The sequence below is a fragment of the Oncorhynchus nerka genome, linkage group LG13 (assembly GCF_034236695.1).
Source record: "Oncorhynchus nerka isolate Pitt River linkage group LG13, Oner_Uvic_2.0, whole genome shotgun sequence".
NCBI lineage: Eukaryota > Metazoa > Chordata > Actinopteri > Salmoniformes > Salmonidae > Oncorhynchus > Oncorhynchus nerka.
The window spans coordinates 82,408,119-82,423,493 of NC_088408.1; the positions used below are offsets into that span (position 1 = coordinate 82,408,119).

Here is a 15,375-nt window from a genome sequence, read left to right on the forward strand (position 1 = left end):
TCAGTCAATGCGGAACATTTCAAGAACTTTGAAAGTTTCTTCAAGTGCAGACGCAAGAACCATCCAGCACTATGATGAAACTGGCTCACATGAGGACAACCACAGGAAAGGAAGACCCAGAGTTGCCTCTGATACAGAGGATAAGAGTTAGAGTGACCAGCCTTAGAAATTGGAGCCCAAATAAATGCTTCACAGAGTTCAAGTAACAGACACATCTCAAGATCGACTGTTCAGAAGAGACTGCGTGAATCAGGCCTTCATGGTTTAATTTCTGCAAAGAAACCATTACTTAACGACACCAATAATAAGAAGAGACTTGCTTGGGCCAAGAAACACAAGCAACTGACATTAGACCAGTGGAAATCTGTCCTTTTGTCTGATGAGTTCAAATTTGAGATTTTTGCTTCTACCCACAGCGTCTTTGTGAAACGCGGAGTAGGTGAATGGATGATCTCCACATGTGTGGTTCCCACCGGGAAGCATGGAGGAGGAGGTGTGATGGTGCTTTGTTGGTGACACTGTCTGTGATTTATTTACACACTTAACCAGCATTGCTACCACAGAATTCTGCAGCGACATGCCATCCCATCTGGTTTGGACTTAATGGGTCGATCATTTGCTTTTCAACTGGACAATGATGCAACACACCTCCAGGCTGTGTAATGGCTATTTGACCAAGAAGGAGAGTGATGGAGTGCTGCATCAGATGACCTGGCCTCCACAATCCCTTGACCTCAATCCAATTGAGATGGTTTGGTATGAGTTGGACAGCAGAGTGAAGGAAAAGCAGCCAACAAGGGCTCAGCATATGTGAGAACTGCTTCAAGACTGTGGGAAAAGCATTCCAGGTGAAGCTGGTTGAGAGAATGTCAAGCGTGTGCAAAGCTGTCATCAAGGCAAAGGGTGGCTACTTTGATGAATCTAAAATGTAAAATATAATTTGACACAATGTAGAAAATAGTAAACATAGGTGTCCAAACTTTTGACTGGTACTGTGTATATATTTATATTTTTATCCATTTGGATAAACACTCCAAACAGTCTACCCGACCACTCAGGGGCGTCTGCATGGTCCTAAAGCACACCGTTGCCTCATTTTGTATCACATTCCAATGAAAAATGGGACAGGGACAAAAATGCAATTTAAGAATGTCCCCCCTGTCCCCAGTGAAAGTTGCACCTCTGGTGTGGGCTGTCAACCAAGTAACCCAGAATCACCCTGATACACCCAGTCCTGGTGGGGCCATACTTGCGGAAACTGGAAAAAGTTTAAGTGCAAGGTTAAGTTTAGGCATCAGCAAATTAATATCATTGACATAGTGTCACGTGATATAATGCTACATTGTAGCTGATCCCATCAGATAAGCTGGCACACGTTAGGCCTAAGTTAACCTCACAAGGTGGCAGTGATTATTTCCTGTAACAAATTCCTCAGCAGTCTATCAAACTTTTTCTCCACAAACCAATGTAATTTCTTAAAACAGGTCAACTCAACCACCAGAGGGATACATGTACACCTTGAATTTGCAGGTGTCAGGCATCGTTGGAGTCAAATAGAGACATGATTTGAGCTGACTCTCCTGGAGAGTGCTGGTCTGCACTAACTCATAAAATTGGAATGTGAACTCTTGAGGGCCTGCAGTGAGTGAGCGGAACAACACATAACACTCTAACTTTGGTGGCAATTAGCTGCAGGCTTTTATGCAAAGGGAAGGTGTAATCCTGAATGCTGATTAGTTAAAAGTGCATTCCAGCTGGTGTCTATTCCACAAGTTACCAACGGCGAAATCTATGACATTAAAATGCCCTTTTTACACTGTTCCATCTGACTGTGCAATCCACTGTCTCATCAGCCCAGGCAGGGAAGTTATAAACTTGATCTCCATTATAAAATGCACCTAAACATTATCTCGCAATTCTTTTAGACTAATATTTAGTTTTCAACAGTGGAGATTAGTATAAACCTTGCTGTCTGTCTGTCCGACATTTGCAACATTGTTTCAATACTCAAATTCGATCTCCAACTGTCCCAAAGTAATGAACGTTTAGGGGTCGGGAGTCGTGACGAAAGAGAGAGGCAGGCAGAGTTTCTCAGCCAGTCGAAATTATGAATCAGCTGGCATCATTTTTATAGATATATACAAAGAAATGTCAATTGATAAAAGGTCAAACTAAAGTCCGGCTAGTTTGCAGTCTTTCCAGCTTCAGTTTGAAGCCAACCTTACTTTGCTACCTGATAACTTTACGTTTTTTACTTTTTAATTACCGTTTATATTTTTGGTTTTTCCCTCAACTTTTTTTTTCATTCAACTTTTTCACTCCGGACGCTTTATCTGGACATGGTTCGTCAGGACCTCCTTAGCTGAAGCTAAGTAGTAACATTAACATGATGCCTTCTAATTGCAGTCACTGTAGTCATAGTATACAGGTGAACGATCGCCTTACGGTGAGGATAGCTGTGCTACAAGCCCAGCTTCAGACGCAATCGTCAGGCAAGGGTAATTTCAGTGTAGGAAAGGATAAAACAGCGTCTGTGCCACCAGTAAGTACAGATAGTAACGTTAGTATAAATCCCCTCGCACGGTCCCCGCAGCCGGACAACTTTCTCACGGTTTCTGGAGGGATATGCTGTAGGAATGCTCAACTGGTGTCGCTCATTCAGCCGAAAGAAACTTTCAACCGGTTTTCCCCATTAAGCAACGAGTCGGAGTCAGAGGTTGAGCCTTCTCTTGTCTCTACTCCTCCCGTTACGGGGTCTGAGACGCCGAAGCTTCCCACCATTAGCTCTGACAAATTGCAAACTCTAGTCATTGGTGACTCCATTACCCGCAGTATTAGACTTAAAACGAATCATCCAGCGATCATACACTGTTTACCAGGGGGCAGGGCTACCGACGTTAAGGCTAATCTGAAGATGGTGCTGGCTAAAGCTAAAACTGGCGAGTGTAGAGAGTATAGAGATATTGTTATCTACGTCGGCAGCAACGATGTTAGGATGAAACAGTCAGAGATCACCAAGCGTAACATAGCTTCAGCGTGTAAATCAGCTAGAAAGATGTGTCGGCATCGAGTAATTGTCTCTGGCCCCCTCCCAGTTAGGGGGAGTGATGAGCTCTACAGCAGTCTCACAACTCAATCGCTGGTTGAAAACTGTTTTCTGCCCCTCCCAAAAGATAGAATTTGTAGATAATTGGCCCTCTTTCAGGGACCCACAAACAGGACCAAGCCTGACCTGCTGAGGAGTGACGGACTCCATCCCAGCTGGAGGGGTGCTCTTATCTTATCTACCAACATAGACAGGGCTCTAACTCCTCTACCTCCACAATGAAATGGGGTGCAGGCCAGGCAGCAGGCTGTTAGCCAGTCTGCCAGCATAGTGGAATCTGCCACTAGCACAGTCAGTGTAGTCAGCTCAGCTATCCCCATTGAGACCGTGTCTCTGCCTCGACCTAGGTTGGGCAAAACTAAACATGGCGGTGTTCACCTTAGCAATCTCACTAGGATAAAGACCTCCTCCATTCCTGTCATTATTGAAAGAGATCATGATACCTCACATCTCAAAATAGGGCTACTTAATGTTAGATCCCTTACTTCAAAGGCAATTATAGTCAATGAACTAATCACTGATCATAATCTTGTTGTGATTGGCCTGACTGAAACATGGCTTAAGCCTGATGAATTTACTGTGTTAAATGAGGCCTCACGTCCTGGCTACACTAGTGACCATATCCCCCCATGCATCCCGCAAAGGCGGAGGTGTTGCTAACATTTACGATAGCAAATTTCAATTTACAAAAAAAAAATGACTTTTTCGTCTTTCGAGCTTCTAGTCATGAAATCTATGCAGCCTACTCAATCACTTTTTATAGCTACTGTTCCTCATTGAGTTCCCTGAATTCCTATCGGACCTTGTAGTCAATGCAGATAATATTCTAATTTTTGGTGACTTTAATATTCACATGGATAAGTCCACAGACCCACTCCAAAAGGCTTTCGGAGCCATCATCGACTCAGTGGGTTTTGTCCAACATGTCTCTGGACCTACTCACTGTCACAGTCATACTCTGGACCTAGTTTTGTCCCATGGTATAAATGTTGTGGATCTTAATGTTTTTCCTCATAATCCTGGACTATCGGACCACCATTTTATTACGTTTACATTTGCAACAAATAATCTGCTCAGACCCCATCAAGAAACATCAAAAGTTGTGCTATAAATTCACCGACAACACAAACATTCCTTGATGTCCTTCCAGACTCCCTCTGTCTACCCAAGGACGCCAGAGGACAAAAATCCGTTAACCACCTAACTGAGGAACTCAATTTAACCTTGCGCAATACCCTATATGCAGTTGCACCCCTAAAAACTAAAAACATTTCTCATGAGAAACTATCTCCCTGGTATACAGAAAATACCCGAGCTCTGAAGCAAGCTTCCAGAAAATTGGAACGGAAGTCTTCCGAAAAGCTTGGAAAGAGAGTACCGTGCAGTATCGAAGAGCCCATCCTATTTTTCCAACTTAATTGAGGAAAATAAGAACAATCTGAAATGTATTTTTGATACTGTCGCAAAGCTAACTAAAAAGCAGCATTCCCCAAGAGAGGATGGCTTTCACTTTAGCAGTGATAAATTCATGAACTTCTTTGAGGAAAAGATCATTATTAGAAAGCAAATTACGGACTCCTCTTTAAATCTGCATTTTCCTTCAAAGCTCAGTTGTCCTGAGTCTGCACAACTCTGCCAGGACCTAGGATCAAGAGAGACGCTCAAGTGTTTTAGTACTATATCTCTTGACACAATGATGAAAATAATCATGGCCTCTAAAACTTCACACTGCATACTGGACCCTATTCCAACTAAACTACTGAAAGAGCTGCTTCCTGTGCTTGGCCCTCCTATGTTGAACATAATAATCGGCTCTCTATCCACCGGATGTGTACCAAACTCACTAAAAGTGGCAGTAATAAAGCCTCTCTTGAAAAAGCCAAACCTTGACCCACAAAATATAAAAAACTATCGGCTTATATCGAATCTTCCATTCCTCTCAAAAATGTTAGAAAAGGCTGTTGCGCAGCAACTCACTGCCTTCCTGAAGACAAACAATGTATACAAAATGCTTCAGTCTGGTTTTAGACCCCATCATAGCACTGAGACTGCTCTTATGAAGGTGGTAAATGACCTTTTAATGGCATCAGACCGAGGCTCTGCAACTGTCCTCGTGCTCCTAGACCTTAGTGCTGCTTTTGATACCATCAATCACCACATTATTTTGGGGAGATTGGAAACCCAAATTGGTCTACATGGACAAGTTCTGGCCTGGTTCAGATCTTATCTGTCGGAAAAGATATCAGTTTGTCTCTGTGAATGGTTTGTCCTCTGACAAATCAACTGTAAATGTCGGTGTTCCTCAAGGTTCCATTTTAGGACCACTATTGTTTTCACTATATATTTTACCTCTTGGGGATGTCATTCGAAAACATAATGTTAACTTTCACTGCTATGCGGATGACACACAGCTGTACTTTTCAATGAAACATGGTGAAGCCCCAAAATTGCCCTCGCTAAAAGCATGTGTTTCAGACATAAGGAAGTGGATGGCTGCAAACTTTCTACTTTTAAACTCGGTCAAAACAGAGATGCTTGTTCTAGGTCCCAAGAAACAAAGAGATCTTCAGTTGAATCTGACAATTAATCTTAATGGTTGTACAGTCGTCTCGAATAAAATTGTGAAGGACCTTGGCGTTACTCTGGAACCTGATCTCTCTTTTGAAGAACATATCAAGACTGTTTCAAGGACAGCTTTTTTTCCATCTACGTAACATTGCAAAAATCAGAAACTTTCTGTCCAAAAATGATGCAGAAAAATTAATCCATGCTTTTGACACTTCTAGGTTAGACTACTGCAACGCTCTAAAGCACTAAATAAACTTCAGTTAGTGCTAAATACGGCTGCTAGAATCCTGACTAGAACCAAAAAAATGGATCATATTACTCCAGTGCTAGCCTCCCTACACTGGCTTCCTGTCAAGGCAAGGGCTGATTTCAAGGTTTTACTGCTAACCTACAAAGCATTACATGGGCTTGCTCCTACCTATCTCTCTGATTTGGTCCTGCCGTACATACCTACACGTACGCTATGGTCACAAGACGCAGGCCTCCTAATTGTCCCTAGAATTTCTAAGCAAACAGCTGGAGGCAGGGCTTTCTCCTATTGAGCTCCATTTTTATGGAATGGTCTGCCTACCCATGTGAGAGACACAAACTCGGTCTTAACCGTTAAGTCTTTTCTGAAGACTCATCTCTTCAGTGGGTCATATGATTGTGTGTAGTCTGGCCCAGGAGTGTGAAGGTGAACGGAAAGGCTCTGGAGCAACGAACTGCCCTTGCTGTTTCTGCCTGGCCGGTTCCCCTCTTTCCACTGGGATTCTCTACCTCTAACCCTATTACAGGGGCTGAGTCACTGGCTTACTAGGGCTCTTTCATACCGTCCCTAGGAGGGGTGCGCCACTTGAGTGGGTTGAGTCACTGATGTGATCTTCCTGTCTGGGTTGGCGCCCCCCCTTAGGTTGTGCCGTGGCGGAGATCTTTGTGGGCTATACTCGGCCTTGTCTCAGGATGGTAAGTTGGTGGTTGAAGATATCCCTCTAGTGGTGTGGGGGCTGTGCTTTGGCAAAGTGGGTGGGGTTATATCCTTCCTGTTTAGCCCTGTCCGGGGGTGTCATCGGATGGGGCCGCAGTGTCTCCTGACCCCTCCTGTCTCAGCCTCCAGTATTTATGCTGCAGTAGTTTATGTGTCGGGGGGCTAGAGTTAGTTTGTTATATCTGGAGTACTTCTCCTGTCCTATCCTGTGTCCTGTGTGAATTTAAGTATGCTCTCTCTTTCTCTCTTTCTTTCTCTCTCTCGGAGGACCTGAGCCCTAGAACCATGCCTCAGGACTACCTGACATGATGACTCCTTGCTGTCCCCAGTCCACCTGGCCATGCTGCTGCTCCAGTTTCAACTGGCCTGGGCCCTAGGACCAGGTCCCAGGACTACCTGACATGATGACTCCTTTCTGTCCCCAGTCCACCTGGCCATGCTGCTGCTCACAGTTTCAACTGTTCTGCCTTACTATTATTCAACCATGCTGGTCATTTATGAACATTTGAACATCTTGGCCACGTTCTGTTATAATCTCCACCCGGCACAGCCAGAAGAGGACTGGCCACCCCACATATGCTCTCTCTAATTCTCTCTTTCTTTCTCTCTCTCGGAGGACCTGAGCCCTAGGACCGTGCCCCAGGACTACCTGACATGATGACTCCTTGCTGTCCCCAGTCCACCTGACTGTGCTGCTGCTCCAGTTTCAACTGTTCTGCCTTATTATTATTCGACCATGCTGGTCATTTATGAACATTTGAACATCTTGGTCATGTTCTGTTATAATCTCTACCCGGCACAGCCAGAAGAGGACTGGCCACCCCACATAGCCTGGTTCCTCTCTAGGTTTTTCCTAGGTTTTGGCCTTTCTAGGGAGTTTTTCCTAGCCACCGTGCTTTTACACCTGCATTGTTTGCTGTTTGGGGTTTTAGGCTGGGTTTCTGTACAGCACTTTGAGATATCAGCTGATGTACGAAGGGCTATATAAATACATTTGATTTGATTTGATTTGTTATTCCGGCGGCACTGTTTGACATGACTGTAAATTAGCCATAGTTGGCTACCTAGCAAGCAAGGGATAAGAACGTTGCCAGACAGATGGCAATGGAACATTTAGAACGAACGACTGGGTCCCGTCTCTGGCAACCGAACCAATAGAACAAACGACCAGCTGGTTGGGAAGCAAGCCTAGATTTGTTTCAGGACTATATCTTGAGAAAGGATGAAACAGTATGAATAAATTCATAAAAATAAAGTTTTTAATGAAAATATGTCAATAATTATCTAAATATGTTGGTAACTGCAAACCATTACAGACTACAAAAGGAAGCACAGCCGAGAACTGCCCAGTGACACGAGCCTACCGGACGAGCTAAACTACTTCTATGCTCGCTTCGAGGCAAAAAACACTGAAACATGCATGAAAGCACCAGCAGTACCGGAAGACTGTGTGATCACGCTCTCCGCAGCCGATGTAAGTAAGACCTTTAGACAGGTCAACATTCACAAGGCCGCAGGGCCAGACGGATTACCAGGACGTGTACTGCGAGCATGCGCTGACCAACTAGCAAGTGTCTTCACTAACGTTTTCAACCTCTCCCTGTCCAAGTCTGTAATACCAACATGTATTAAGCAGACCACCATAGCGCCTGTGCCCAAGAACACTAAGGTAACCTGCCTAAATGACTACCGTCCTGTAGCACTCACGTCTGTAACCATGATGTGCTTTGAAAGGCTGGTCATGGCTCACATCAGTACCATCATTCCAGAAACCCTAAACACACTCCAATTTGCATAGCGACCCAACAGATCCACAGATGATGCTATCTGTATTCCACTCCACAATGCCCTTTCCCAACTGGACAGAAGGAACACCTATGTGAGAATGCTATTCATTGACTACAGCTCAGCGTTCAACACCATAGTGCCCTCAAAGCTCATCAATAAGCTAAGGATCCTGGGACTAAACACCTCCCTCTGCAACTGGATCCTGCACTTCCTGACGGGCCGCCCCATGGTGGTAAGGGTAGGTAACAACACATCCACCACGCTGATCTTCAACACGTGGGCCCCTTAGGGGTGCGTGCTCAGCTCCCATCCTGTACTCCCTGTTCACTCATGACTGCACGGCCAGGCACGCCTCCAACACCATCATTAAATTTGCCGACGACACAACAGTGGTAGGCATGATCACCGACAACAACGAGACAGCCTATAGGGAGGAGGTCAGAGACCTGGACGTGTGGTGCCAGGACAACAACCTCTCCCTCAAAGTGATCAAGACAAAGGAGATGATTGTGGACTACAGGAAAAAGAGGACCGAGCACGCCCCCATTCTCATCGACGGGGCTGCAGTGGAGCAAGTTGAGAGCTTCAAATTCATTGGTGTCCACATCACCAACAAACTAACATGGTCCAAGCACACCGTGACAGTCTTGAAGAGGGTAGGACAAAACCTATTCCCCCTCAGGAGACTGAAAAGATTTGGCATGGGTCCTCAGATCCTCAAAAGGCTCTACAGCTGCACCATCGAGAGCATCATGACAGGTTGCATCATTACATTTTACATTTAAGTCATTTAGCAGACGCTCTTATCCAGAGCGACTTACAAATTGGTGCTTTCACCTTATGACATCCAGTGGAACAGCCACTTTACAATAGTGCATCTAGGTCTTTTAAGGGGGAGGGGGGGAGGATTACTTTATCCTATCCTAGGTATTCCTTAAAGAGGTGGGGTTTCAGGTGTCTCCGGAAGGTGGTGATTGACTCCGCTGTCCTGGCGTCGTGAGGGAGTTTGTTCCACCATTGGGGGGCCAGAGCAGCGAACAGTTTTGACTGGGCTGAGCGGGAACTGTACTTCCTCAGTGGTAGGGAGGCGAGCAGGCCAGAGGTGGATGAACGCAGTGCCCTTGTTTGGGTGTAGGGCCTGATCAGAGCCTGGAGGTAGTGAGGTGCCGTTCCCCTCACAGCTCCGTAGGCAAGCACCATGGTCTTGTAGCGGATGCGAGCTTCAACTGGAAGCCAGTGGAGAGAGCGGAGGAGCGGGGTGACGTGAGAGAACTTGGGAAGGTTGAACACCAGACGGGCTGCGGCGTTCTGGATGAGTTGTAGGGGTTTAATGGCACAGGCAGGAGCCCAGCCAACAGCGAGTTGCAGTAATCCAGACGGGAGATGACAAGTGCCTGGATTAGGACCTGCTCCGCTTCCTGTGTGAGGCAGGGTCGTACTCTGCGGATGTTGTAGAGCATGAACCTACAGGAACGGGCCACCGCCTTGATGTTATTTGAGAACGACAGGGTGTTGTCCAGGATCACGCCAAGGTTCTTAGCGCTCTGGGACGAGGACACAATGGAGTTGTCAACCGTGATGGCGAGATCATGGAACGGGCAGTCCTTCCCCGGGAGGAAGAGCAGCTCCGTCTTGCCGAGTTCAGCTTGAGGTGATGATCCGTCATCCACACTGATATGTCTGCCAGACATGCAGAGATGCGATTCGCCACCTGGTCGTCAGAAGGGGAAAGGAGAAGATTAATTGTGTGTCGTCTGCATAGCAATGATAGGAGAGACCATGTGAGGTTATGACAGAGCCAAGTGACTTGGTGTATAGCGAGAATAGGAGAGGGCCTAGAACAGAGCCCTGGGGACACCAGTGGTGAGAGCACGTGGTGAGGAGACGGATTCTCGCCACGCCACCTGGTAGGAGCGACCTGTCAGGTAGGACGCAATCCAAGCGTGGGCCGCGCCGGAGATGCCCAACTCGGAGAGGGTGGAGAGGAGGATCTGATGGTTCACAGTATCGAAGGCAGCCGATAGGTCTAGAAGGATGAGAGCAGAGGAGAGAGAGTTAGCTTTAGCAGTGCGGAGCGCCTCCGTGATACAGAGAAGAGCAGTCTCAGTTGAATGACTAGTCTTGAAACCTGACTGATTTGGATCAAGAAGGTCATTCTGAGAGAGATAGCGGGAGAGCTGGCCAAGGACGGCACGTTCAAGAGTTTTGGAGAGAAAAGAAAGAAGGGATACTGGTCTGTAGTTGTTGACATCGGAGGGATCGAGTGTAGGTTTTTTCAGAAGGGGTGCAACTCTCGCTCTCTTGAAGATGGGAGGGACGTAGCCAGCGGTCAGGGATGAGTTGATGAGCGAGGTGAGGTAAGGGAGAAGGTCACCGGAGATGGTCTGGAGAAGAGAGGAGGGGATAGGGTCAAGCGGGCAGGTTGTTGGGCGGCCGGCCGTCACAAGACGCGAGATGTCATCTGGAGAGAGAGGGAGAAAGAGGTCAGAGCACAGGGTAGGGCAGTGTGAGCAGAACCAGCGGTGTCGTTTGACTTAGCAAACGAGGATCGGATGTCGTCGACCTTCTTTTCAAAATGGTTAATGAAGTCATCTGCAGAGAGGGAGGAGGGGGAGGGGGAGGAGGATTCAAGAGGGAGGAGAAGGTGGCAAAGAGCTTCCTAGGGTTAGAGGCAGATGCTTGGAATTTAGAGTGGTAGAAAGTGGCTTTAGCAGCAGAGACAGAGGAGGAAAATGTAGAGAGGAGGGAGTGAAAGGATGCCAGGTCCGCAGGGAGGCGAGTTTTCCTCCATTTCCGCTCGGCTGCCCGGAGCCCTGTTCTGTGAGCTCGCAATGAGTCGTCGAGCCACGGAGCGGGAGGGGAGGACCGAGCCGGCCTGGAGGATAGGGGACATAGAGAGTCAAAGGATGCAGAAAGGGAGGAGAGGAGGGTTGAGGAGGCAGAATCAGGAGATAGGTTGGAGAAGGTTTGAGCAGAGGGAAGAGATGACTGCCTGGTATGGCAACTGCTCGGCCTCCGACGCAAGGCACTACAAAGGGTAGTGCGAACGACCCAGTACATCACTTGGACCAAGCTTCCTGCCATCCAGGACCTCTATACCAGGCGATGTCAGAGGAAGGCCCTGAAAATTGTCAAAGACTCCAGCCACCCTAGTCATAGACTGTTCTCTCTGCTACCACACGTCAAGCGGTACTGGAGCGCCATGTCTAGGTCCAAGAGGCTTCTAAACAACTTCTGCCCCCAAGCAATAAGACTCCTGAACATCTCTGTTGTGATCTATGCATAGTCACTTTAATTAAGTCTACCTACATGTACATACTACCTCAAATAACCGGTGCACCCGCACATTGACTCTGTTCTGGCAACCCCCTATATATATTGTTATTTTTTTACTGCTCCTCTTTAATTACTTGTTAGTTTTACCTCTTATTCTTATCCATATTGTTGAAACTGTACTGTCGGTTAAGGACTAGTAAGTAAGCATTTCACGTGACTAATAACATTTGATTTGATTTGATTGACCCGTTGTATAAAAGTGATAATGCCCTCGAAGCCGGTGTTTGGAGGATATATAGGCATATATACAGTTGAAGTCGGAAGTTTACATACACCTTAGCCAAATACATTTAAACTCAGTTTTCATTTCCTGACATTTAATCATAGTAAAATGTCCCTGTCTTAGGATCACCACTTTATTTTAAGAATGTGAAATGTCAGAATAAAGTAGAGATAATGATTTATTTCAGCTTTTATTTCTTTCATCACATTCCCAGTGGGTCAGAAGTTTACATACACTAAATTAGTATTTGGTAGCATTGCCTTTAAATTGTTTAACTTGGGTCAAACGTTTCGGGTAGCCTTCTACAAGCTTCCCAGAATAAGTTGGGTGAATTTTGGCCCATTCCTCCTGTCAGAGCTGGTGTAACTGAGTCAGGTCTGTAGGCATCCTTGCTCGCACACGCTTTTTCAGTTCTGCCCACACATTTTCTATAGGATTGAGGTCAGGGATTTGTGATGGCCACTCCAATACCTTGACTTTGTTGTCCTTAAGCCATTTTGCCACAATTTGGAAGTATGCTTGTCCATTTGGAAGACCCCTTTGCGACCAAGTTTTAGCTTCCTGACTGATGTCTTGAGATGCTACTTCAATATATTCACATAATTTTCTCCCTCATGATGCCATCTATTTTGTGAAGTGCAGCATTCCCTCCTGCAGCAAAGCACCCCCACAACATGATGCTGCCACCCCCATGCTTCACGGTTGGGATGGTGTTCTTCGGCTTGCAAGCCTCTCCCTTTTTCCTCCAAACATAACAATGGTCATTATGGCCAAACAGTTCTATTTTTGTTTCATCAGACCAGAGGACATTTCTCCAAAAAGTACGATCTTTGTCGCCATGTGCAGTTGCAAACCGTATTCTGGCTTTTTTATGGTGGTTTTCGAGCAGTGGCTTCTTCCTTGCTGAGCGGCCTTTCAGCTAGGACTCGTTTTACTGTGGATATAGATACGTCTGTACATGTTTCCTCCAGCATCTTCAGAAGGTCCTTTGCTGTTGTTCTGGGATTGATTTGCCCTTTTCGCACCAAAGTACGTTCACCTCTAGGAGACAGAACGTGTCTCCTTCCTGAGCGGTATGACGGCTGCGTTTATACTTGCTTACTATTGTTTGTACAGATGAAAGTGGTACCTTCAGGCATTTGGAAATTGCTCCTGAAGATGAACCAGACTTGTGGAGGTCTACAAATTATTTTTCTGAGGTCTTAGCCTATCAGAAGCTTCTAAAGCCATGACATCATATTCTGGAATTTTCCAAGCTGTTTAACGGCACAGTCAACTTAGTGTATGTAAACTTCTGACCCACTGGAATTGTAATACAGTGAATTATAAGTGAAATAATCTGTCTGTAAACAATTGTTGGAAAAATTGCACAAAGTAGATGTCCTAACCGAATTGCCAAAACTATAGTTTGTTAACAATACATTTTTGGAGTGGTTGAAAAACGACTTTTAATGACTCCAACCTAAGTGTATGTAAACTTCCGACTTCAACTCTAAATAACACCAGTGCCAATTTTTCTTCCAAACACCGGCTTCTCAGGCATTATCACTTAAATAAGACATACCACTATGAGGTGATGAATGAACCCTTTAGGAGCCCAGTAGGTATGAGGTATGAGTTAGTAGATATGATTAGTTAGTTTGTTTCTGGTAGCCCAAGTTTCACTGAAAAATGTATTGTGGGCTTCTGCACTTTACTTTGAAGTCATCATTGGGTTCAAGCTGTGATTTTGGCTGGACACTTTTTTTGAAAGCCACGTGTACTACTTATGTCAAAAGGTGTGTCTGCACTCTGCACAGAACAGCTCAATAATAAAAAGACCAGCTGTGAGGGCCTTCTTGGATGAGGAGTCAAGAGCCAAATGTTCTGGAACATTGCAGTGCAAGAATCTCAGTCAACAACAATGTCAACCAAAGCCTCTTCAGGGCCATTTCCAGGACACAGATTAAGCCTAGTCCTAGAATTTTGTATTTTTATCACCCAACTTTTACCTAAATCCAATGATGTCGTGGCATTTTTTGGTTGATTTCACATTGAATTCACGTTAGTTGACAACTCAACCAAATGTAAATCAAAAGTGGGTTTGTAGTGGGTTTGTAGTAGGTTTGTAGTGGGTTGGTAGTAGGCAGGTTGTTTACCTCCACATTATTGGCCATGGTGTTGATGAATTTAAATCCTGGAATCCTTTTGTCGCTGCACACCACGCCCACGTCCTCTGTGTGCTTGCAGTCGGAGACGCCGATCCCATTGGACATGCACAGTGCCAGGGTCTTCTCTTTCCCAGTGCACTGGACATTGTCAAACCAGATGCGCCCTGAAAAAAAGCAGGATTCTCAACACATTGTAGATACATCAAGACCTCCGTAGGGAGGAATCTTTTTTCACCTGACCAGTGGTAGCTAGCGAGGCCAAACAGCCAAGCAAATTTGGCAAAGTGACTGGACACAGGCAGTAATTCTTCTGCTGAGTTGTACACTCACTCCCTTATCCCTACCGTATCTCCGCTATAGATGTGGATTATTTATTTTGGTGAAAGATGAGTCAGAATGTATTGTAAAAGCTTCACCGGAAGAATTGCTTAACATTGGCCAATAAAACACGTCCCTGAAAATAGAGTCAATTATTTCCCCTTTCCCTTATCATTACACACATGCATAATGGGTTGATGTGTAATAGCAGACATTTTACCTTCTCCTTTCCCATATTTAGAGGACGGAGACCAGGAGACAGCCTCCAGGTAGCCCAACTCCCTGCACACCACCTGGGCAGAGTGAATAGAGAAGTCATCATCACAGACCGTGCCCCACTCGCCATCATAGAAAACCTCCACGCGCCCCTCGTTGTGCTTGCGCTTATCCCCCGCCAAACGCAGCTGTATCCTGGGTGTGTCAGGTGGCAGCTCCGGGGCAGTGTACTGCTCCTGCTCTGGCTCTGGGTAGCCCTGTGGATAGCCGTGTGGGTAGCCTAGTTGTTCATACTGGGCCCGACACAGCTTTAACAGGCCCAGCAGGATGGTGAAGCAGTAGGGGAGCGACCACGGGGCCAGCATGGTGGTGTCTGTCAAGTCAGACAGTAGACTGAAGAGGTTATCTGTGGGAGAGTAGAGAGTAGGAAATTAACATTACTCATAAAAATAAAAGAAATCATTTGGCTACTTTGTTATGTTTTTTTACTGGGAGACTGGTGGTTGGAATTCAGCTAAAGAAGTACCCTACATTCAAAGTATTACAGTGACACTGATTGAGGCCATTATTAAGTGGAGGAACAGAGTTGTGGCATGATGTCATCATGAGGTATGAAGTCACAGAGAAAAACACTGATTTACAGCATGTCCTGACTCCTGCTCCGAGGTGCCCCTTGGAGCCTTGTGAGTCAGTAACAAAGAGC

General features: G+C 45.8%; 1 protein-coding gene across 1 annotated transcript in view; it reads right to left on the minus strand.

The window, feature by feature from the left end:
* The window catches only part of LOC115140263 (lysyl oxidase homolog 2B), a 51,841-nt gene that overhangs the window by 34,025 nt on the left and 2,441 nt on the right, over positions 1–15,375 (minus strand). The window contains exons 2-3 of the mRNA XM_029678518.2: positions 14,677–15,078; positions 14,127–14,302 (exon numbers count right to left, since the gene is read on the minus strand). Coding sequence (XP_029534378.1) covers positions 14,127–14,302; positions 14,677–15,037 — 537 coding nt within the window. The 5' untranslated portion in view covers positions 15,038–15,078. The remainder of the gene's footprint in view (positions 1–14,126; positions 14,303–14,676; positions 15,079–15,375) is intronic.